We start from the raw sequence: 23,622 nt of genomic DNA, 5'->3' as shown, positions 1-23,622 counted from the left end.
GTCAATCTGACGTTTATTCTTTAACTGCCATTACCAAGTACTGTTAAAGCTGCAATACCCTGGTAAAACCAGATCTCATCTGATGTTACCGATGTTGAACAGGTAGAGAACAAACAGATGGAAATATTTTCATCATAAAATCGACAATACAAAACACAGCCAGACAGGGACAAGTTTCAATTCAAAAGTACATTAAAATTCTGCATAAATTAAGAGACCTAAAGAACAATATTCCAGAGAGGTAATATAAAACTGTACATGACAATACACTTGCAATACATTACAATATTTATTCAAATAAGGCAAAAATAGCACCATGAAACAACAATAATAATAATAATAATAAAAATTCTCATTCAAAACCAAAAACCACACAGTTGTAACAGGAAATACTGCACTTGTAATGTGAACAGTGAAAGCACTAGAAGCACGCACAGAGTTTGTTTAGCTGGGTTGATTTTACATAGATGACAGTCTGCTCATGTGCTGTCAAAGTAAAGGACTTGTTGTTCTCATGTGCCTTCATGTCATTACTTGGTTACCTGTGGTTTATGTTTTGATCAAGGTAATTAAACTTGTTACAAAATTCCAGACACTTTTTAAAAATTGATAACTACTCTATGTTTTATCACGGTGACATGATGCTTGAGATGGCCTTGTTTGGTCTTTTTCTTCCTTTTTTGTCTTCTCTTTTACATTTATCCTTTTATCTTTTAGACTTTCGAACAAAAACAGTCACTGCTGATGACACATCAGTCATGGGATACTACTTAATCATTTTTTGCATGACCCATACCATCCCAGTTTCCCACCCTCCTCCCTCTGACCCCTCATCTTTTATCTACTGACAAGTCATTGTCATTCAACCTTCTTCCCCCATGACGTTGAGGTTTGGTGAGGAGTTGTACAGTTGTTATGTCCTTAAATATGCATGATCCTTAATTCACAGGAAGTTGTTGGAGATCTGATTTTGGTGGTCAAACAAGTCCTCCGCCTCTGCGCTGTAGGCATCACCTGATGAGAACAGACAATGAAGAGAAGTGGAACACATGGCAACAAATAGTAATGAGATTGAGAGGATTTATGCACATTGAAAGCATCTTCACACTGTACCTGCGTGGCATCCGAACATGTAAACTCGAGCCCCATCGTACTTGCATCGACAGCGCATCACGTTGTTCTGGAAATCGGACTCAGCCATGTCTAAGGAAGGGTTGACCTCCACCTGTAAATGAGAACAGACTTGAGATGAGATGCTGCCAAATTCATGTCAATTGTCCTCCTCACAGTTGTGTATTGTGCTTTGCTGAACAGATAATGTATTAAAAAACAATGAACACAAAAATGAGTATGATTGAAAGTGTGTTCCTATTCTAGAGTCATTACTTTTCTTACAAAATGAAGAAAAAGAGAACAACAACTAAAATAAGTGACAGAGTGACAAAAAGTAGACAGTCAGCTAGAAACAAGAGGCAACACAAAAACACAAAGTGTCTGGTGCCTACATCGAGCAACAACTAGTAAACCCTGTACAGAGGACCTCAGATTTCCACTGGTATTATATAGCCCGGTAGCTCTTTTATGTTGCCAGGTGCCTGACCGTGCAATCTGATGAGAAAACAGTGATGTCTTGCTAAGATCGGTGAAGAGGCAGTTACAGTAATCAAGATAGGACGAAATAAGCGACTGAAAACAGGTGTTGACCCAATATTTCACATGTTGGTGAAGACTCCAGGTCTTCTGTAGAAACACCTATACTGTGGAAGGTAAATTTACCAGAGGAGACTGAACAGCCAAATTTTTCCATTGGATCCGGGACAACATCATCTGGGGCAAAAATAAGAACTTCTGTTTTGTCTGTGTTTAGCTGTAGACAATTAACAGCTTTTATATCTTTTGTATAATTGAAGCAATTTAGTGAAACAGACCGATTTGAAACATTATGAGGCTTAAACTCAAAGTATAATTGAATGTCGTCTGCATAGCAATACTAGGAGACATCATTAAAATTGCTTATTATCTGCCTGAGAGGTAGCAAGTATAATGCAAACAGCAGTGGTCCCAGGCCAGAACTTTGGGGTACACCACAGAACAGAGATTGAGTCAATGTGCAGTCCAACCCGTTTTCAGTGCAACACTTGTGCAAGTACTTGTGTTAGTACCTCTGCTGGCAGGTCAGAGCTGCAACAGAGTTAAACATCTTTATTTCATTTTGACATTAGACAGAAACCGCCCAGTCTGTTGTGGTAAAATAATGAGAATATTCTTGTAAATGTTTTGGAAGGTTTCCTATTGTCTTGTTAATACCTATGTTGGAGGGTTTACTACAATGTGACAGTGGGTTCCAGACCTGGCTAGCTGTATTCATCTTTATCTTAATCTTACGTGTATGCTAAATATTAAGTCAGGGCCAGAAAAGGCTGGCTTAGCATAGCATAAAGACTGGAAACAAGAGGAAACTGCTTTGCTGGATCTGCCCAAAGCTGAAAAAAGCTGCCCACTGGCACCTCTATGGGGGGCTATGTGCAGAACCATTTCTTGGTTGGGAGCCTGGAGACAAGTAAGTTTCCATCTAAGTCTAAATTGGGACTCAGTGTCTTTCAATAAAGCAAGGGAACAAGTGAGAAACTGACACTTCAGACAGTTAGGAAACAACTGGTTTTCCACAAGGCCAACTGCAAAGCCACAGGATTATTGTTCTGTCCTTTTCTATATGGATCATAATGTATAAATTGGGGGTTCAGGCGCTGTATGACATCACTTTCCACTGTTATCTCGACCCAGGAGAAAAAAAGGCTAGAGATGCAGATGACAGTTTTGGGTTTGGATTCAAGTCGCAGCCTATCATTAGGCTGTAGCCATGGTTGGTTGCCATGGTTTGTTGTTTTCCACCCGTCTGTCTGCCCGCACCATATATAACAAAAAGCGCACAAATGAATTTTCCTGATGCACACATCAAACAGATAACCTGACCACATATTCAACCAAGCAGCCCAGTTTCATTTTTTATATACTGTATAAATGTTGTGGTACCAATTATATTTACAGCAAAAAAAATAGTCATAATATTAATAATTCTATTTCATTACATTTTCAGCCAAATTTGGTGACAATATAAACTTCATATATTTGTTTGATTGCATGTCGAGAGCAGCCAGTGATTTCAGCACATACTTTACAGTCCCGGTGTAAAACACTATATTAACTTGGTGGCAGCTGATGCACTTTTAAAAGCTCTTGTAATAATGTGAAACAAAGGGCCCGGAGCCGGTTTTACAGAACAATGAAAGGTTGGCACCGTCGTGTAAAAGCCTGTGAGGTTGTGCAGCTGATTTTTAAATGACGGAGCACTCAGCAGCAATCAAGCTGAGGTGGACGTGACTCATTGGTTTAAATGTATGGACCTAAAAATGGCTGCCACCCTGCCATTCTCGGTAAAGACTCACCCAGCTGCATGAAAGACAAGCGAGCATCTGCGCCCTCCCTCTACCTCTCAATTCTTACACAAATTTATGAGCAGCTCAACTACTGTCGAACCGCAATCGTGGCCCGCAAAGTGCTGCTGGGTCGCGTCGTCTTGGCAGAGGCGTGGAGCTCTGCTTTATGACATGTACGTGGGTTTACCTCTTAAGACGTGGCTCATCACACAGCGCGGACGGACCGCTGCTGCGTGTGCTGTGCTTTACATACCGTCTACGGACACGCATGCAAAGACAAACATCTTGATTTTGTGTCAGAAATAATTAGAAGCTGTAAACATCATCACTTTGTTGCCACTGAGCTGTCGGGGAAAAAATAGAACAAATGACACAGAGGACAGATTAGTAGGTCACCGCAGCAGATTGGGTGTCTAGGAGCCAGAGGTTGTCGAGCCAACAAACTCCTCTTTTAAACATAAAACCCGGTCTGTACAAATGTAAAGTGCTGACAGAGCTGCTCCACTGCCAATAAGCCTGTACTTTGTGAAAGGGTGGACTAATAGCAGGTCTACTTTCTATATAAATCCAGACTAAAGTCACTTTCCTTAAATACGCACACACCCTTAAAACTACATACATGCTGTACACCTGAAGCAGCCAAGAGCCATTTACTGAAATTACAGTCTTTTATCGCAGCTTTTATCTCGTGTGTGCCTTCAGATGTTGAAACACCAACCCGGCTTTCATGCCCGATCTGAGAGGCTGTGTAAGCACCTAAGATGATGCCATTTCGCCGTAAAGATCGAGAGGTGGATTATTTTTTTTCCTCTGCTTTTTTTAAATTTGCAGAACAATTGCAAAATGAACTCTGCAGACAGCTGAGCAGACTGTGTTATAGACTCAGCTGACATTTTGTCTTGCATTGATGTATATTTTTTTTTCCTCCTCACCTGGAAGATGTATTCACCGGGACGTATGTCAGTGATGTCGATCCACTGGCAGTCAATATCGTGGCGGTAGGTGTCCCAGCAGCCAACTGAGATACCTTGCTGTCCCATATTATAGCAGGCATACCGCTTATGGATACCTGGTGGGAACAAACAGATTGAAACACATGAGGAGAAACAAAAAGAAGACTATGATGTGTAAGTTTTCTGTCAAGTGTCTGGGCCTGAAATCATCTGGTCTGTTTTTGGGGGACTGTCAAAAGAATAGAAAGGATCTAAGCTGCGTAAAACTGTCTGGGTGTATGTGAAGCCAGGATCAATTTAGGCTTGGCCTCTGATCTTACAGCCCGCTGCTGACTTTGAGTGCTCATTATGGGATTTCGGCTTTGCACTCTTATGTATTCTTGATTCCCTTGTTTGTCACGAACGGGCCCCTGTTTCCAGATCTCCGTCAAAAAAAGCAGATTTATGTTGCCTTACCGTCAGGGCAGTAGGTGTCCTCCAGACAGAAGCTGGCTTTGTGACCTTCGGCCACCTTGGACCCATTGAGTGTCAGCAGATCGTAGTGGGTGAACACCTCGATGCTGTGGTAGTGCCTGAGGATTGGATCAGGATCGCAAGATTAATATGTGACGGAAGTAAATAAACCAAGGGAGAAAGATCTCCATAATATTTGCTGCTGTTCATGCCTTTCACATATTCTCACCTACATCATCCTGTGAAAAAAATAACTCTGACTTTTATTTGAAATGTCGCGGCCATAAATCAAGCTATACTGTTGTGAAGCAAACAAACAGACACAGACAATTAAAAAAACACGAGTGGGCAGATAGGTATCAGCTTGGTGTCGCTCTTTCTCTCATTACGGGACCATTCCCAGACCAGACTTTACCAAAACTGCAAGTCCAACCATGTGTTTGCTGCTCGCAGAGGTGGTGATTGGGTTGCGGCTGGGAAGGACACTGAGCTGTGCCTCCCGTTTTTGGGACACAGAACCACAACCGCTGAGATAAGAAGCCAGGCTGCTCTGAGCGCAGTCATGGCTCTGACTGTAACAACTGGGTGACCGGCGTGGAGGATGTTTATTGTAAACATCATTTTGGAGAATAAAAGATTGTGTTCATTGCGTGAAATGACAGACTTTGTGTGTGTTTGGTTATTTATAGTCCACGTCTCAAAAATATCACTGCACCCAGTGATCTTAATTCTTAAATTCCTATTCATCTTCTGCTGCAGACATTCAATTGTTTGACCTCTGGTTGCAACACCCAAAATTGCTTCTTTTTCTTGTGCCACTTCATAATGATGCCCAGTCTTATTATACAGCATATTTTTTTTCCAACCGAACCCTGCAGCAGCTCAAATTACCGCAAAGTTACTCCCTATCTGGTTGAAGGCGTAAAATGAGCAGCTGCTGGTTGCAAATGAAAAAACCTGAAGGCTCCTCTAAGAGACACAGCTGCTTGGGACAAAACACTGCACATGTCTGGTTCAGGTTATGGAGCCCTCCTCCCCTCAGTCCTACCTGTGACACTGGTGCCATGTCCAGCTCTCTCTGCTGGCCCGGGGGCGGAAGTCAGCGCGGCCCATGTTCATGATACGGGAGGAGAAGCGCAGCAGGCGGCGGTGTCCATACGGCCATTGCATTCTGGCGGCAGAGGAGGACAGGCAGTTCTCTTCGTTAGCGCAGGTCAGCAGGTGGAGGGGTCGGTCCTCCAGGTAGGCCGTCTCTTGGACGAGCTGGGCATCCAGGACAAGGTCAGGAGCAGCTGTGGGGGTCAAGACTCAGAGTTATTTACGCTCCCACTGAGCAAAAAATATGACGGCGCTCACAAGGTTTTGACTCACTTTCTACACATGTGACTCCTGCAGCTCTACCGTCTCCTCCTCTGGGGCAGTAGACATTGGTGTTTCTGCGACACTGCTGGATGGACATCTCAGTGCCAATGCAGTGAGTTCCACTCAGAACCACATCAGCAGCATCTGAAGAACCGGGCCAGTACCAAGTCTCCTGCACAGAGACACAAGAAGATAACAAGTTCACTCATCCAATCATTCCAGACAGGCAGAAAATATGTCAGAGCTGAAGGCAAATAGCAGCCTCTGCTGTGCACAATGAAAGCCCCTCTTTTTATAGGAACTATCAGTACACATGATCACATTTTCCACTCTTTTTCGCAATTTAAAAACGGCCTGTAAAATGTTTCCCAGCAGCAACCCCCCCCCCCCCCAAAACACACTCAGGCTGCCCTTTCCATGCACAGTTCTATTTTCAGTTTGTTTGCTCTGTGAATTTCTTCCGATCTCTCTTCGCCTCACTTTCCCTCTTTTATTTTCGGTGTGCTGGAAGTGGACGTTTGAGAAGCCTGTAATTACCTCAGGCCTCGGTAATAACACAGCACAGACTCACAAACAGTAGGACGGAGACGAGAGAGAGAGAGAGAGAGAGAGAGAGTTGGAGAAGGAAATACAGAAGCACACAAAACAACAAAAGCCCAGGGACAGAAGAGGAGAGAAGGAGGCAGACACTGTATTAACAGATTCTGTTCTGCTCTTTACCTGATGAGCTCTTGAGGCGAAACCCAAGCCCAGCTGTCGACAGACCACCATGGCCTCGTTGATGCCCCAGTTCTCACTGCAGACCGAACCCCAGCGCCTCACCCCTCCGACCTCCATCAGAACCTCCACACGGCCCTCTGACGGCTCTCTGCCTCCTGCCAGACGCACCTGATTGTTCAGAGAGGAGGAAGTGTTTTGTTGTCAGTCCCACGGTAAAGCTTAATGCCCTCGCGTGCATGTGTGTGTGTGTATGTGTGTGTTTTTGTGTGTTTCCCACCGTTGTCTTCATGCCTGTGTTGGGGACGTTGCAGCGGACCGCCACATCTTGGCTGTGTTTGCAGGTGTAAAGGGGCACCTGTCTGTAGTGGCACTCCGTGATGGACTTCTCCCTGCCTGTGCACTGCACACTGTTCATATGGATTGGACCAGTACCTACAGAAGAAGGGCGGGGAGCGAGAGCTGATTTATTCCCATAAGCCACATGCAAAACGACAGCCTACACACACACACACGGTATATAAAAGACTCTAAAAGCTGATGGATCTTTTGCCACGGATTTCTGCAGAGTGGCATTAAGAGCCCAGACATGATCAGGACCTCTGATGTGGCTCTGAAACTGAGCTTAACCAGAGCGCTTTCGGTCTAAAGGACTCTACACTGAGCACCAGGGCCACGATTTAAGAACCAAAATAGATAGATGGCAAAATAGAGGAAAATCTTTGAACACATCTCTGTTTGTGGAGGTGTGTGGGGCCCAGGCTAAAGCCCTAAAAAAGCCCTATAATTTGGCCTCAAATAGCAAATGATGTCATCCAGTCTACCCATGAGCCCTCACACCGCTCCTGCGACACACAGATTCATCTCCTCTCTGCTATATGCTCTGCTCGCACAACTCTGGCAAAAATGGCCCGAGACATTAAAAGCCACAATGCTCCATTTTGCCATTTAACCATGTTCATTATTCACACATAACTGCACCATAGCACCTACTTTAATAGAGCCCTAAAAGTAACACTCCAGTGGTTCCCATGAATTACTTCACTAAATAAAGTAGAGAGAAGGAAATGCACCCACTATTATAGGACATGCTATGTGCTCATTTGGGCCGAAAGATAATGGGAGGAAATTAACGTGATTACAGAGTCACTGCAGAGGTACGGCAAGAAAAAAAAAAAAAAGAAAGACAGTAAATGAGTGTGTGAAAGTGGGGTCTGTTTCCTCGGAAAATGTTTAACTCTGTTCCTGCTAGACAATTTAGTGGCCTATATTTTCGTGCCCACAACAGAAGCAGTGCCAAAGTAATCACAAGCCCTGTGAATGTTTGTCCTGCTCGCTGCTGATTGCCTGACATCCTGGTTTCAAAGCTGCCCTGACTTCTCACATACAACAGGCTTATTTTGACAGCAACACATGCCGTTGTTTTGCTCGTTGGTCATGGGTAGAGTCCCTCAACAATCAGCCTCTGCGATAGAAGTAGAAGTCAGGCTGTAAACAGTTCCCCCTGGGTTTATTTGTCTTCTTGGGCGCATGGTTCTTGGAGTGCTGCACCTAGTGTAACAGACATCTTGGCTGAGAAGTGTTTAGTCTAAAAAATTGCTGAGCTCAAGTGATCATGCTCAGAGTGCATGGTGAACACGGGCACTGATGCAGAGTCTGTAATGTTACGGTTCGTAACTTATTATCAGATCAGTAGCCAGGGGTCAATTTTAGACTGATTTTTATGAAAGAGGAAATCTGCTCAGGAGGACCAACCCCAATCTGGTCACGGAGAGTAAATGCATCACTGGAAAGCACCGGAAAGACTTCAAAGCACAGTCTGACTTCATGTACACTATGTGTGTGGCAATGTTTACAGTATGTGTGCCGTCTTACCCTGTCCCAGCTGAGCCTTGGTGAGGGCCTCTTTGGCTGTCCCAAATCCCAGCTCTCTGCACACCACGGTGGCTGCATTGATGTCCCACAGGTGGTCACACACGGTGCCCCACTTCCCCTCCCTCAGCACCTCCACACGGCCCTCCCCGATGCGGGGCCCGGCCTTCAGGCGCACGACAGGCTGGAAGGGAAATGATAGAAATTAGGTGAGAAATGGAAGTTTGTTCATTTATCCGGAAATGTTTCATTTTTCTGGATTTTTTTTCTGGATCTGGATGCTTTTAGGTACATTTTCAGAGCTAACTATATTTTAACTTGATCTGGACCAGGAGATATTCTTTTGCTCTTTTCTTATTTTTTCTCAACCTAGCGGAACATCACAAGCAAAATTCAGATTTTAATGTAATAGTCTGACATTTTGATAGACACGTGCTAGCTTCCATACTGAGAGTAATTTGAGAAGATTAAATCCACAGCGAGGAGTTGGTTAGCTTAGCTTAGGCTGCTAGCCCATCTGTAAAGCGCACCTATGTGGAATCAGTCTACTTATCAAACAGTCGGCAAGAATGCAAAGAAGCATTTCCCAACATGTCAAACTATTTCTTCATGTCACCCCTCAGCAAAAACGGTTTTCCTGATGCAGCCCTAATTTAGAATGCTTGCTCTTTTTAGCCTTCTGCAAGTGTTTTATTGACCAGACAAATGAAGGAACTGCAGTCATAACCATAACTATTACAACGTGTGTTGTGTTCTAATTAGTCTATGATTGTGATGAGAAGGCTGCAGAGTCTTTCTTCTGTCTGATTAGCTTAGCTTAGCGTATAGGCTACACTGGTAGCAGGATGAAACAGCTAGCTTGACTTTGTTTGAAGGTATGAAAATCTACATTAAAACACTTAATTATTTCATGAATTAACAAATTATATCTAATTTCTAGACACACAGACATGTTAAATGCTAAACCACAACTTGTCATTTTTAAATGTTCGGTTTGTGTACCTTCTAATGCCGGGATCATGTTACACTTCCAGGTTGTATCATTATCATTTCACCTCTTCCTGATGTGTTAACAACATAAAGGATAGTAGATCGTGAACATCTGGAGGGACATCTGGCCATATTTCAAGGTAGAACAATACATTTGATTAGCTGTTAGCTAATGTTAGCATTTCACCACTTTCTAGCCAACGGTCCTGTTTAATTACATCCAATATGTTTCACTTCCAGGCTTAAATAAATGTGGTCAAGGTGTGTGCTGATATTTTTGAATCATTATATGCTTTTTCAATTGTATGATGTAACACTATCAAGAAACACTGTTAGTTTGTTGGACGCTAACTTAGCTGTTGTTGAACTGAAGCTACTGGGTAATCAAATATGTTCTTTTACTTTTTAATACAGCCTGCCTTGAGGCCCAGAGCCTGACTAGCTGTTTCCCTCTGGTTTCAGCCCTTATGCTAAGCTAAGCTAATTGGCTGCTGGCTGTAGCTTCAACTATTACGCATTTTTAAGTGGCCTACTGTGTAAACCTTCCCAAACTTCTCCATGAAAATCCATTAGCATTTTACCTAAAATTTAATTTTATTTGAACCAATTTGCCCATAATTCCCCTTCACACTCACTGGCACAGCAGGTGGTGCGGGTGCTCTGCCGTAGCGTGCAAACTGGGATCCAGGGACACAGCGGACCACAGCGTGCATGCCACCGCTGCATGGGACGTCACTCCTGGGGAGGGACAGCTGTGCCTGGCACTGCGCCAGAGAGACCTCCACACCCTTACACTGCACCTTCTCCACCCAGTAGGCCTTCTTGCTGATCTGTGTCCTCAGCCTGGTCGGGGAAGGAGGAGGTGGAGGAGGAAGGGAAAACAGAGGTATGAGATATATTTTGCGATTTGTCACATGACACCTATGTTATAAAGTTATGTTCTTCAAAGAGAAGACTGTACCTGGAGGATGGATCGGCCAACTTGGAGTCCCAGAGTTTCCTGAAAGAAACAGACGATCACACTCTGGATTGAGCCGTGCACCTTTACATAGACTAAACAACCAGCTGTGCTTCACACTCCCACAGTCTCTCCCACAGTCTGCTCATGTTCTCCTTCCTCCTCCCAGTCTCCTCTTTCCCCCTCAATCATCCTTTTCTTCTCTTCCTTGACAACCCCACTCTGTCTATCAACCCCTAAATAAACAAATTGAATGCTGCGAGGGAGACACAACATGCTGGAAAGGGCGTGTGTGTCTTTGGATAAACATAGCCCTTGTGTAAGAGACAGGCAGATTTACAATAACGGATCACATAATTCCCTCTTTCTCCTTTCTTTGCTCTCAAACCACCACTTTCATGTCTTTTTTTTTAGAGCTTCCATTTCTACATTCAAGGGTATTACTGTTTCAGTGTTTGTCTATATGTCTACAGTGGATGTCTGGTTTGGGGCTTCCAGGTGGAAAAGAAACTAAAAATACGAATGAGCCACTATACATTAATCCCTGCGAGAAGTGTTATTGAGGTCTGCCAACTCCAACAGGGTTTTCTAAACTGTGTCTAGTTTTATGGATTTTACCTTAAACTGGAGTCAAATCCTAAAGGGAAACAGTGTGTATACACAAAATGAGGCCCCTATATGCCTAGGCACACACGCACACGCACACACACACACACACACACACACACACACACACACACACACACACACACACACACGCACACACGCACACACACCCACACACACACAATTCTAAAACCTAAAAAAGTAAAGAAGAAGAAGAAGAAAAAAGCGAGTTCAATAAAAGAATGATTCACACACCAGGCAGAGTCTGGGAAGTGTCTCACTGTGACACACACACACACACACACACAGACACACACACAGACACACACACACACACTGCAGCTGACCACTCGCATCGACCAGTGTGACCACAGACAGGTGCAGCGTGACTGCCACCCTTCATGAATGTGCCTGAATTAAATGAGTCAGAACACCAAGTTTAGACAGGAGGACGCTTTGCTGTACAACCAGATCCATGATGCAATTAAATATTTGGCAAACTAAAACAGGAGATGTTTCCTCTCCAGGAGAACCCAAGTATCCTGGTATTCCGCGGGTTATTATGCACTGTCCCAACACTCGATGAGAAATGTGTTTGAGGCGGCGAAGGCTTAAAAGGAAACCCACAATAGCAAGCCTAAGTCAGACAAACTCTGGAACACGTGCAACACAAATCACTTACAATCAGGCCAGACAGTGCAGCGCAAACTGTGTATTTCTTTTACTATGAATGGAAATTTCCATCCTCAGATAAACTTACACGGTTACATATCATTATTTTAGGATGTTTACTGCTCTCCAGCCGTGGAGAAATGTAATTCAGGCAGCCAGTCTGGACAAGACAACTGGTCTCCTACGGTGGATAAAGTTTCCTCTTCTACAATGAACATACTCACTGTGGTAAAAACCTGCAAAGAAAGGCTAAATCCCAGGCTCTCTTTGCATTGTAGCAAAAATATCCTAAACCTGTAAAAACTCTTGTTTAGTGCTGAACAGATAGCTCACAGTGGATTTATGAGAGCATGACAACAGCTTGTGCTGGGATCACAGTTGAAAGTAAAACAGAAAACAAATCCAAATTCTACAGATTAAATTTATTGCACTACATTGAAGCGAAATGTACAATTGAAGTCACTAGTTTCTTTAGTTGCTAAGTTAGTTGCTATACAATTTTACACAAGATAGAATAAGAACATTTTTCTTTTTCTTTCTTTCTTTCTTTCTTTCTTTCTTTCTTTCTTTCTTTCTTTCTTTCTTTCTTTCTTTCTTTCTTTCTTCCTTTCTTTCTTTCTTTCTTCTTTTCTTCCTTCCTTCCCACCACCTCAGGGGAATTTATATCAGTATATATGTGTTGTATGCATGCATGTGAGTGCAAGTGATTTGTTTGTTTCTTTTGTGTGTGTGAGCCTGTGAGTGTTTGCACACTGTAAAACGTTTCATAACTCGGTGGTAAATCAAAATGAGGGAGACAGACTCTGGGGGGGTGTTGGTTCATGGTTTGGAGGAGGGGGGAGTGCTACCCATATAATTGCCTGCTCTGCTTGGCAGTGTCTGCAGTGCGGTCGAGCAGTAGCATGTTGGTTCGCACACACCAGACATGGAAATATGCACTCACATATCAGCTTTCCCTGCCTTGCCTCTGTAAAAACAAAGCCCTTTAAAACCCCGGCGTCGTTACCCAACGTTATGACTGCATGCTGGGAAACATGGAGCGAGTGATGTAAGTCTGAACCCTTTGTGAACTTGATGACTTTTATAAGCGTTGCCCAACTTCACACGGTGACAAAAAAAGCTTGTGTTCCTTATCGTTGCCATTGACACTGAGTTGTCCTACTAAGAGTTGAAACTCAGATGGTCAGTGATGCTCAACCTCTCACACAGGTCGGAGCCGAGTTATGACTTTCTCGCTCTTATAAGGAGTTTTAAAGGAAGGGAAGGGAACCACAGCATCATGCCTCAGGCGCAACAAACAGGTTGTGACCACAGCACTGCTGAGGACTTTCTTACTTCTCAGGATCTTCAGCTCGGTGCCAGGTTTTTTATGCGACTCAGACCACACAATGCCATAAGCCGCACTGGAGCGGGGAGCTGACTGTCAGGAAAGCAGAGATAACCTGTTATTATACCGCATGAATGCAAAGCTGCCTGACTGGAACAATTGGCTCACAAAGGAGACAGCAGGTTGCCACACTGACTCCACAACAGCCTCTAGACAGTCCCATCATCCCTCATGGAACGAAAACTCATAGGGGTCATAATGATGTACTTTCCATGAAATGTGTTTTTTAATATAATTACCACAGAGGCATAGAAGTATTTTAAGTGCGGAGGAGAGAAGGAACAGGGTATAAAGTCAATTGAGCTGAAGAAGTTACTGTCGGCCTCAAAGAGAGTTGATGTGATGAAACACGGGAGCTGGAATATGGCTTTAGCTCTTGCCTTCTGTAAGCGCAGCAAAGTGGGGGAGTATTTAAACATCTGTAAAAATGCGCTGAGCAACTTAACAGGCTGAGACAAAGCCAGTCACACCAAAAAAACAACCACACAGCCAGAGAGGGGAGTGCTGACACAGCAAAGGGTGTGCAGCAGGTTCAGCCGAGAGAATATTCGCGATCAGAGGATCCCTCAGACCATAATTACAGCCATCCCAGTGGACGCAAACCCCAGCGAAGAGCAGGCATGGACCACAGCCAGCACAGCGGGTTGCACCGGGAGGACGTTACGTGACTGTTAGCATGTGGGGATCAATATAAACAAGAGCCTGAAGCCGCGCTGTGCAGCTGTCAGGCTGTACCAAGGCACAAAATACTAACATATGCATACTTGCATTTCAATATAACATGAACAGTTTAGCAGGTATGTTTACCATGAACACTATTTTATCACTAAGTTATCCAGCTAAGACTGAATGGGGATATCAGCAGGTATTTGATAAACCAAGGTCAAAATTTTGACCCAATGATGGCATGTACTACAAGGAACTAACACCTGATAGTGAAACACTCTCAACACACCTGTATTCATTTTTAATGCCCGTTACTGGGTTGGTTCCAACTGTTTTTTATGCAGATGCTGAATTGAGCAGTCCCACAGTCTGAGCAAAGAAGCTGCTCTGTAGTCTGGTGGTGCGGCGCAAAAACAAAGTTAACTTTTTTATATATTGCTTTTATTAATCTAACATCACCCCAAATCGATTTTTTTTTTTTACCTCATCACCATTCATCCCCAAACAGCTGTATCTAAAGATGTCATGTCATGTCATTGTCTGTAACCGCTTATCCCTTTCCATGGGGTCACGGGTTGTTGCTGCTGGAGCCAATCCCAGCTTTGTGTGTTTAAAGATAAGATGTTATTAAAAATGTGTTGCCCTTTTCTTTCACTCGCTTCCGGAACAAATGCACATGCTGGCCAGCTCGAGAACTTCAGGCACAAGGTGGTGGTGATCACACTGCATTTGTCCACAGGGGCCACCAGAATCAACAAAAAAAATAAATAAAGTGCCTTGTAGCTGCTTCAAGGGATTGTTACAATTGTCCTGATGAGAACTTGAATGTTGTTGAAACCAGATTTCCTGGCAATCCATCCAAAAGTTCTTGGTGTACAATTACCTTAAAAACACAAATGTCAACCTCATAGTGGAACTTGTTTGTGAGGTCTGTATGAAATTCTGAGACTGAGATCTATCCAGGAGCTGTTGAGATGTGAGCCCCATCCTCTGGGGACCATGACTGTCTGTACAAATGTAGGGACTGACAGACATCATCTGTCATACAGAGGGCAATACTGGTCAGTGACTAAAAATGGCCATTGTTGCCTGTCACTGGATAAGATTTTTTTTTTTCTGAGAACTTCTACCTCAGGAAACATTTTCAAAAATACACCTAACATAAATATCTACCAGATGCCAATGATCCACCTCCTGCTTCTGGTTCTTTCTGTTGAAAAAAACCTTCTTCTCCTCTCAGTTGTTTACTGCCGGACAAAAATGGCTACTGCGTTCGTCTCCCACGTAGCTGGGTGGAGGTTTACAAAAAACAAACAACATTCCCCTGGCCTGCTCCAGTCTTTACACAAGCTGCTGGTTGGGTTCTTGGCACAGACATACGGTGTTCTCTGAGGTGTTTTTCAGGGTTGTTGTCCACATTAGCATGGGACTTAGAAAGTTAGCGCAATAGACAACAAGACTTGGCCAGGTGATTACATCCCTGCTCATTCTTTAAACTGCAAGAGCTTCTAGCTTGAATAACAAAGTGAGGATAAATTGGGTAAATGTTTCTCGCGTCGCTGCATCTGAACAACACGGCTCTGAAGAAGCCTTAAAGGATAAGACACTGTGTGAGAGAGTTATTCATCGCTAGTTCTGTGGCTGTGGTGGTGAACTGGGCAGCTGAGGAGAAGCAGCCTGTATCCTGCAGCAGAGCTGAGCTGAGCAGGGCACAAGGGGTAATTATTGGCTGCATGGGGAGACAGATGGTACAGGGCAGGTCAGCGGTCAGTACAGTCGTTCTGTTAGCCAAGCCATAAAAAGACCTCTGTGGGCAGACAGATGGACACATTCACATGTGCACAAGCCTATGTGAATGTGTAAGATGCTGCACAACGAGGGTGGAGGGAGGGATGTATTAGCGTGCACACGCACGCATGTGTGTGTGTGTTTGTGAGGAATTTGGGTTTTGATGGTATTTGTGTAAGGGCTTTGAAGGTTTGAGTAGGTGCTTGTGTGGGTATTTATGGCTAAAGTTAGACGGATGAGCTGAATTTATAGAGACAAAATAAGCCTGACAACCTGACCTTATTAGTTGAGCAAATGATTTGTGTTTGAGGAACAATAAAAGAGTTAAGAAAAAATATATGAAATTGAAAGCTGGAGTTCTTTTTCCTTTCCGACCTAGTCTCTGTGCTAGATAGCTATGTTCAACTAAATGTGCATCTATCACTGTAAGTCGACGTAAAACATGCCCGCGTGTAGCCGTGACTGTTGATATACAACTTAGGATCGCGTTACACTCTTCAGGTGAAGCATTCCAGAATGCCTGAAGTCAAGCTTGCGTCACTTGAAGCCTCAGCGTTTGCGTACTTGCACTGACCATGCCTCTGGACTAATTTTGATGAAGTGATGTGATATATGATTCTGCTGGTTCTGCTGACGAGTCTGCAGAGGATGTTTTTTTTTTTTTTTTTAACTTGACTGTTCCTGTTTCCTACTTCCAGTCCTTCTGCTTGTGTTAAGTGGAGCCGAGCGGAGAGCCACTTCTGAAACGCACTATGGCATGTCTGTCAGCATCATGAGCATTGTCTACAGCAGCCACAGTGGTTGCGTTGTAGCCAGGATGCAACACAGGCGCACCCGATGGAATCAAGCCACAAGTCAACCAACTGTTGAAATTTCTCTGTTTTGTTACCACCTACCTCTCTGTCATTGAGTGATAACTGAGTCATGTCTCAAGATCATGCTGGTTACATTACAACAGGCAGAGATGACTCTTTATTGTATGATGATCTCTTCCTCCAGTTTAAGCTCCATGGACTCGGTTGGGAGCCAATCCAAAGATTGCTGCACTTAGTTCCACTCCATATCCTCACAATTTTTGAAACACTGTCTGCAGGAGCAAATGCTGTTCAGCGCACTCCTCTTGTGCTCCTCCTACTCATGATATCCAGTTTTGGCATTCTGGATGAGCAAGAATTCCCATGGCTGGACATGCGCTCTAATCTTTCTGAGCTGCACGCCATCTCTTATGGGACTATGATTGCTGTTGGAAATCATTTGCTTCAGTTATCGATACTTCCCAGCCTTGTTACCAAGCTATGGCTATGGCTAAGGTTTTTATAACCAGTGGCCTCCCTGAAGTGTCCCATCCAAAGTGTTCCTGAGTGATAGCCCCTCTCTGCTCTTACCTTCATCACTTAACTCGGTTGTAAGGAGGAATCAAGTGGTTGACGTTTCCTGCTGCAACCTTCTCTTTTAAAGTGTTCTTTCCCTCGGTTTTCTTTGATCCTAAACCAGTTTATTGGCATTTTGACCTCTCACTTTTTTATGAGCTTTGATCACCCAGAAACATGAAGGACGTCATCAGAATCGTTGGCGTCACCAGTGGAAGGAGAACCACACCCACTGACAGACTGATCGAGCAGGAGGTGCTCTAGGAACTACAGACTTCCCCCAGTTTGATGGCCATGTCTGGCCCATAATGCACAGATAAGGAAATGATTTTAGACTCTGATCTTAGTTTTATAAGCCATTTTAACATGCTTGAGGAAAAAACCACAATGTTTGCCTAAGTGGAACATATCTTTTAAAACTGATAGTAAAGTCCTTTTGCTTATTTACAAAGCTTTAAATCAGTGATTCCTTTCAACTTGACAACCGGAAACAACTCTCAGATCTTTCGCTGACTTTCTTTGAGAAGTTCCTTTAGAGTCCAGAACCCTCCTCATCGATCTAAGAACAGCAGGCTGCCTTGGCATTTTAAAAATAGATATCCTTTTAATTTGACTTGTAATTTGGGTTAACTTTGCTGGTATCATTTTTAATGTTTCATTGTCATGTGATGCAACTGTTTTTGGTATTGTTTTTTCCTCTCACCTTCTATGATAATGATAATAATGATAATAATAATAACAATAATAACAACAGTTATAATAATAATAATAATAATAATAATAATAATAATAATAATAATAATAATAATAATTCTTTATAATCCTGAACATGTTCATCTGATCTTGTTTACTGAGGTCCTTCGGGCTGCATCTATGCATGAAAGTTGCTATACAGTTATCATTTGTATTCATGTGAAAGTGCTGCTGTACACAGTTTCCATTCGGGGGCTCTTAATTATAAGAGATTAGACACCCTGTAATGAGGGTTTCACGTAAGGACACACACCATAATGATGATGATAATCCTGTAGTCTGGATCTGACATTAATAATATACTCACTGAGACTATTTTAAAGGTCTCTGTGAGGCCCAGTCAGCCGATGGGGCAGACAGGCCTGGCCTAACGGGCCACAGCGGACCTGTCATGCCAAGTGTGGTTGTACTAATGACAGCGGTCGTGGTTAACCTCTACTACGGGGGGTGGCGAGCAGCAATCCAGGCATGGGGCCGCCTAATCCGTGATATTCCACCACACTTTTCCATCCCTTTCATAACCACATGCGCACACACACACACACACACACACACACACACACACACACACGCACGCACGCACGCACGCACACGCACACACACACACACACGCACGCACGCACGCACGCACGCACGCACGCACACACACACACACACACACAAACACACTCACTTCTTCTCTGCCACTCTCCTGTGTTCACTCTCACACATTCACCTGTAGGCGTTTTGGTCGAACGCTTCTGCATCCGGGAATCCTAACATGCCACAGACGACACGGCTGCTGCTGAGGTCCCAGCCATTGCTGCACACATGACGCCACCTCCCAGCATTCTTCACCTCCAGCACTCCTTCCGTCACCAGGCCGCCATTGTTGGTGGACAGCACAGCCCGGAGACGAGCCTCCTCCAAGTGAGCAGATCCCTGTCCACGAGAAAACAAGCAGTTTTTAGAGATGATTTATAACTCTGTATTTATCCTAAATTAAGACGTTTATGTAAACTCTTCCCTGCCAGAGGATAGACATGGATCTTTGTCAGACTTTAAGAAGGCTTCAGCCTCAGCCCACATCAACCAGGCTTTTGTCCTGCATTCTAAAACAGGATTGACTTGAGTCAATAAACAGGACTTTGTTTAACTTTACAGGCGGAGACAGCACGCAATCGAGAGAGGAATAACGTGATAAGATGACACGCCACGTCTCTAATCATCCCACTCTCTAATCATCCATAGTATGCACTGTAGGCAGCAGGAAGGAAACTAACAGAAAACACAGTTTGTTTAATGTGACTGAGTATGTGTCATGGTGATCACAAAATGGTGAAGAAAGTGTAAACTCTGCAAGTTGGAAGGGAAGAAAGCCAAACACAAGTGACAATTTCCTTTCATCTGACTTTCTTGTGTGTTTGAGGAGTCGGGGCTGTAGATCTTCTGGTGGTTTGGTCCTAAACTTAAAGTCCTGCTGCTGCCCAAGAGCTGGTTCTGGAGAAGGTCTGGTTTTGGGTTTGCCTCTAATTATACATGTCCTCTGGCCTGTGGCTGTACAAATGACATTTATGTATGGGAGTCTGAATAAAGCTAGATTGGGCTACTTTTTTTTGGGTGTGTACTAGAGGTTGTGTGTCCGTGTGTGTTTTTACCTGTGTGTATTGTGCATCTGTCTCCACTCCCATGTCTGGATAAACAGGCTCAGGTTCGACATGGTTCCCACTGAGCTGCTGATTTCTGTCGCTTCGCCGCTCCAGCTGGGACTGCCTGTCTACCTGTCCCCCTGCGTCTCGTCTCACTGCTTGTGGACTGGTCCTCGCTGTCTCCTGCCTCTGCCTGTAGGATGCACCGTTTGCCAGACGTGGAGGCAGCTGGTGACCCTGTGGCAGAGCTGTGTTGACCTGTGAAGTTGCTCTGGAACTGCCTCGATTCCGTCGCAAGATCTGGATCTCGTGGCCATTTTCCTGCGGGTTGATGTTGCTGCGGCGGGAAGCCGTTGGGTTGCGATGGAGGGCGATCTCGTGGCCTCTTGAGGGAGAAGAGGAGATGCCGGCTGGGGCTGGTGGGGCAGCTGGAGGAGACACAGACTGTGGTGGATTTCTCTGTCTGGACTGGCTTGGCTGTTGCCTGGAGGATGACGGGGTCTCGTCCAGGGAGACAGGTGGGGAGCCAGGTCTCCTTTCTGGGCTGCAAATGACCCCCAGGTCCTCAGCGTGGGTGCAGTCATTGATTCCCCAACCATTGGATTGACAGTCTGCAATGGAAGCCTCTGAGCCCCTGCAGCGCACATTGTCCAACCAGATCAAACCTAAGAAGAAAAAGAAATACATTAGTTGTTCTTTATCAGTCAGGTGTTAAAAGCTTAAACACCATCAACTGGACATACCTTGCCCCTGGCCAAACTTGGCACTGTGCGCCCACGTAAAGCCACGCTGGAAGCCCAGCTGTCGGCACACCACATTGGCCAGGTTGAGATCCACCTCGTCGTCACACACCGTGCCCCATGCGCCATTGTAGAACACCTCCACTCGCCCCTCGTTCGCACCGCGCCGCCCAACGCCTGCAAGACGCAATTGCACCCCCTGGGCAGACAGCGGAGGGGGGTAGATGAGAAGCAGGAGGAGGAGTGTGGAGAGGGAGCTGAGGCACAGCATCCTGGAGGGAAAAGAAAAAAAAAAACAAGAAAAAAACGGGATGATGGGAAAGGAATGAAAGTGCTGCAATGATGGGAAAAGAGAGGCAAGGCATGACTGACAACAGAGAAGTTGCATGTAAAGCTGCAGCCCCCCATAGGCTCATGTTGCCACAAAAATCCCAAAAATCACACAGGGCCATCAAACTCACATTCCATACTCTGACAAAACATATAATTAGAAACTTCTCCTCTAACCCTAATGGGACATTCCACTTTAAAATGAAAGATTGATAGATGTTTTTTATCCTTTCAAATAATCAGTCATTCAAAGGACAGTCAGAGGCTTGAGAAACACTGTGAAAACGTGGCCCAGTCAGGGCAGAGGGAGTAATAACCGAAGCTAAAAGTAGCCCCTGCATCCAGCCAACGGAAACTTTGGCTTTCCGCAAACCCTCAGGCTTAGCTGCATGCATTTAGCTAACAGACACAAAAGCAAATAAACACCATCGTAAAAATGTTCTCACACATAAATAAAGCAGCAGGTCTGCGCCTGTGAGAGACGTTTTGGTTAATGAGCAATAATTAATTCATCCTCGGGCCACCCCTGAAACCTGCCTCTCACAGCAGAGAAACTGGAGAGATAAGGAGTGAGAGGAGAGGAGGTGTGGAGGATGAGATTCACCCACACAGGGATCAGGCAAATTCTGCCCTCCATGTACCTACATACAGTACAAGCAAATATGTCAATTAAAGTAATGTGACTAATGAGGGGTGAACTAATGATGTTGAAGGGGAGATACATGTGGATGAGTTTTGGCGGCTGCAGGGATGAAATCAATGATGAATTCTGGGAGAAAAAGCTGAAGTCAAATAAATGAAAGAGAATAGTGTTGAAGCAGAACTCACCTATCTGTTGATCTCAGCCTGGAGTCACCGGGAGAAAGAAGGGAGCGAGCACCAGAGGGAAAGAAGGCAGTGAGTTTTCTCCTGCTGTCTCTCTATTCTCCTCTTTTCCCTCCCTCTTTCTTTTTCTGTCACTCCCTCGGATCCACTTCTTCATCCATCCCTCCCATTTTCTTCATTTACACAACAATTTTTTCCCCTCCCTTTTTTCATCGAGTCACGTTTTGTCCCGTCCATCAAAGAAAATGTGCAAAAAATCAAAACTGACCACCAAAATCAATTAAAGCAACCAAGGAAAGACAATACAGACACAAGAAATGAATTTCAGCTTTTGTTCCTCCAGATGTCAAATCAGACTACTTAGATTTAATGATTTTGTCATAATTATAATTGTGCACAGACTTGTTAACACTTGTTTCGTCCACACGCAGCATGTTGCTGTTCCGCAGCAGGTAGTCCACATCAAACCCACCTCTTTCTCCCAGGCTGGTCACGTGGTCGGGACACCACAAGACACGTGAGCTGGACTTATAAAAGACTGTCATTTCATAAGGATTTTTTTTCTCCTCATTTTAAACACTCCGGTCAGTCATCTATATTTGTTTTACTGTTTATGTATTGAATGTCGAATCAAAGTCGTACCCAATCCTCAGTCTCATCTAATTGTAGACCTCTATGTAAAAAAAAAAATGAAAAAAAGGGAGAAATCACTTTCCCCTCTGAAGTCTGAGAGACTGTGAGGGTGTGCGTTTTCATCCCACACAATGGCAAAATCATATGCACACACACACACACACACACACACACACACACACACACACACACACACACACACACACACACACACGGTGCTGGCACCATCCCATGCCCACAGTTAGTGGTGTCATGAAATAAATACTATGTAAGAGCAGAGCTGCCTGTCTGAACTCTTTCTCTTTGCATAAAGTTCAGTTTCATAAGAGCCTAAGTCGTGGCACCTCCTCACTTAAAGGAAGCTCTCTCTAAGAATAGAGACGGATGGTTGCTCCATGTTTAAATGAAGAAGGGAAGCGACTCCCAAAAGTGAGGCTACGGTGCTTTACAGCCACAGAACTGAATCCAGAACTGATGAAAATGTAACAGAAGGTCCACAGTGTTTTTATAGAAATGGCAGGAATGTCAAGAAAAGTGTTCTTTTGAAAGTGTTTCCATATCTCATATGTTTGAATAGCTTCTTCTCCAATATTATGTAGGTTTCAGTGCTGCTCAGCAGAGATTCAACATGAATGAATAACTGTTTTTTAAAGGAAAGTTCACCCTAAAATTAAAACTCATTCATTATTCCACTCACCCCAATGCTTTCAGAAAGTCAAGTGATATTTTGTAGTTCACAAGACAATTCTGGAGCGTCACAGCAAAACAGCAGTATGACATTCTCCTAAATAAGTTTAGTGAATGGGGACTTGTTTTAAAACATAAAGAACAACCAGATAAAACACAAAAATGGCCTCATACTGCTAGTATCAATGTTTAAATGGCTCACACATAAAGAATTTACTGCAAGTTGTATACTTATGGCATGTTGATAAGTTTAAGAGTTAAAGGTTCACCGAAAAATGAGAATTCAGTCATATTCTACTCACCTCCATGCCCATGGAACGTCAGGTTAGGTTTGGTTGTCCACAAAACATTTCAGGTGTATTTACACCCTGAAATATTCACTGTAGTGGCCAAGCATGAAGCACTAGTACACATCCTGTCTGAGGTGAGCGCACCATTTTGCAAATATTGTCTTTTTTAATCAGTTTGGGATCTCAGGGCTTCTGGAGAATTAGATTACTTCGGACTAGCGGCATGGAGACCATTTATGTGTTTTGGGGAGTTGTTTATTTTAGATTTTACACAAGTCCCCATTTACTTCTATTGTCTACGAGGAGGCTGTTCTGCTGTGAAACTCCTGAAATGTTTTGTGGACCTGACCTTCCATTGACATGGGGGTGAGTAGATAATGACTGAATTCTCATTATTGGGTGAACCTGTCCTTTAAAACTCCTGAACTTGTATACTCCTGAACTTGATAAGTTCAGGAGTATACAATTTGGAGTACATTATTTAAGTGTGAACAGTTTTACGAGT

General features: G+C 44.0%; 1 protein-coding gene across 2 annotated transcripts; it reads right to left on the bottom strand.

Moving 5' to 3' along the window:
- LOC119022682 (lysyl oxidase homolog 4-like) lies at positions 1–23,162 on the bottom strand. 2 transcript variants are annotated; one of them, XM_037105090.1, is made up of 15 exons: positions 23,130–23,162; positions 20,356–20,624; positions 19,622–20,277; positions 18,700–18,905; positions 10,746–10,784; positions 10,420–10,627; positions 8,798–8,978; positions 7,203–7,357; positions 6,926–7,093; positions 6,215–6,377; positions 5,892–6,135; positions 4,847–4,962; positions 4,370–4,506; positions 1,114–1,225; positions 1–1,014 (listed from the first exon to the last, which is right to left on the bottom strand). In XM_037105090.1, the coding sequence occupies exons 2-15, from the start codon at positions 20,621–20,623 to the stop codon at positions 944–946; spliced, it is 2,724 nt and encodes a 907-aa protein (XP_036960985.1). In that variant the 5' UTR covers position 20,624; positions 23,130–23,162; the 3' UTR covers positions 1–943. The 2 variants fall into 2 exon arrangements, with proteins under 2 accessions (XP_036960985.1, XP_036960171.1); XM_037104276.1 differs by lacking the exon at positions 23,130–23,162 and adding an exon at positions 21,511–21,584.
- Between the last annotated feature and the right edge of the window lie 460 nt (positions 23,163–23,622).

This window comes from Acanthopagrus latus, chromosome 1 (assembly GCF_904848185.1).
Source record: "Acanthopagrus latus isolate v.2019 chromosome 1, fAcaLat1.1, whole genome shotgun sequence".
NCBI lineage: Eukaryota > Metazoa > Chordata > Actinopteri > Spariformes > Sparidae > Acanthopagrus > Acanthopagrus latus.
This window is presented reverse-complemented; position numbering and strand designations above follow the sequence as displayed.

Bases quoted from the DNA above. Each gene is read 5' to 3' on its own strand.
- LOC119022682 (XM_037105090.1), bottom strand. From the start codon at position 20,623: ATGCTGTGCCTCAGCTCCCTCTCCACACTCCTCCTCCTGCTTCTCATC. The intron at 6,378-6,925 runs GTAAAGAGCAGA...GTCTCTGTGCAG, and splicing joins TCGCCTCAAGAGCTCATCAG to GAGACTTGGTACTGGCCCGG. The intron at 6,136-6,214 runs GTGAGTCAAAAC...TGACCCCCACAG, and splicing joins AGGAGTCACATGTGTAGAAA to CTGCTCCTGACCTTGTCCTG.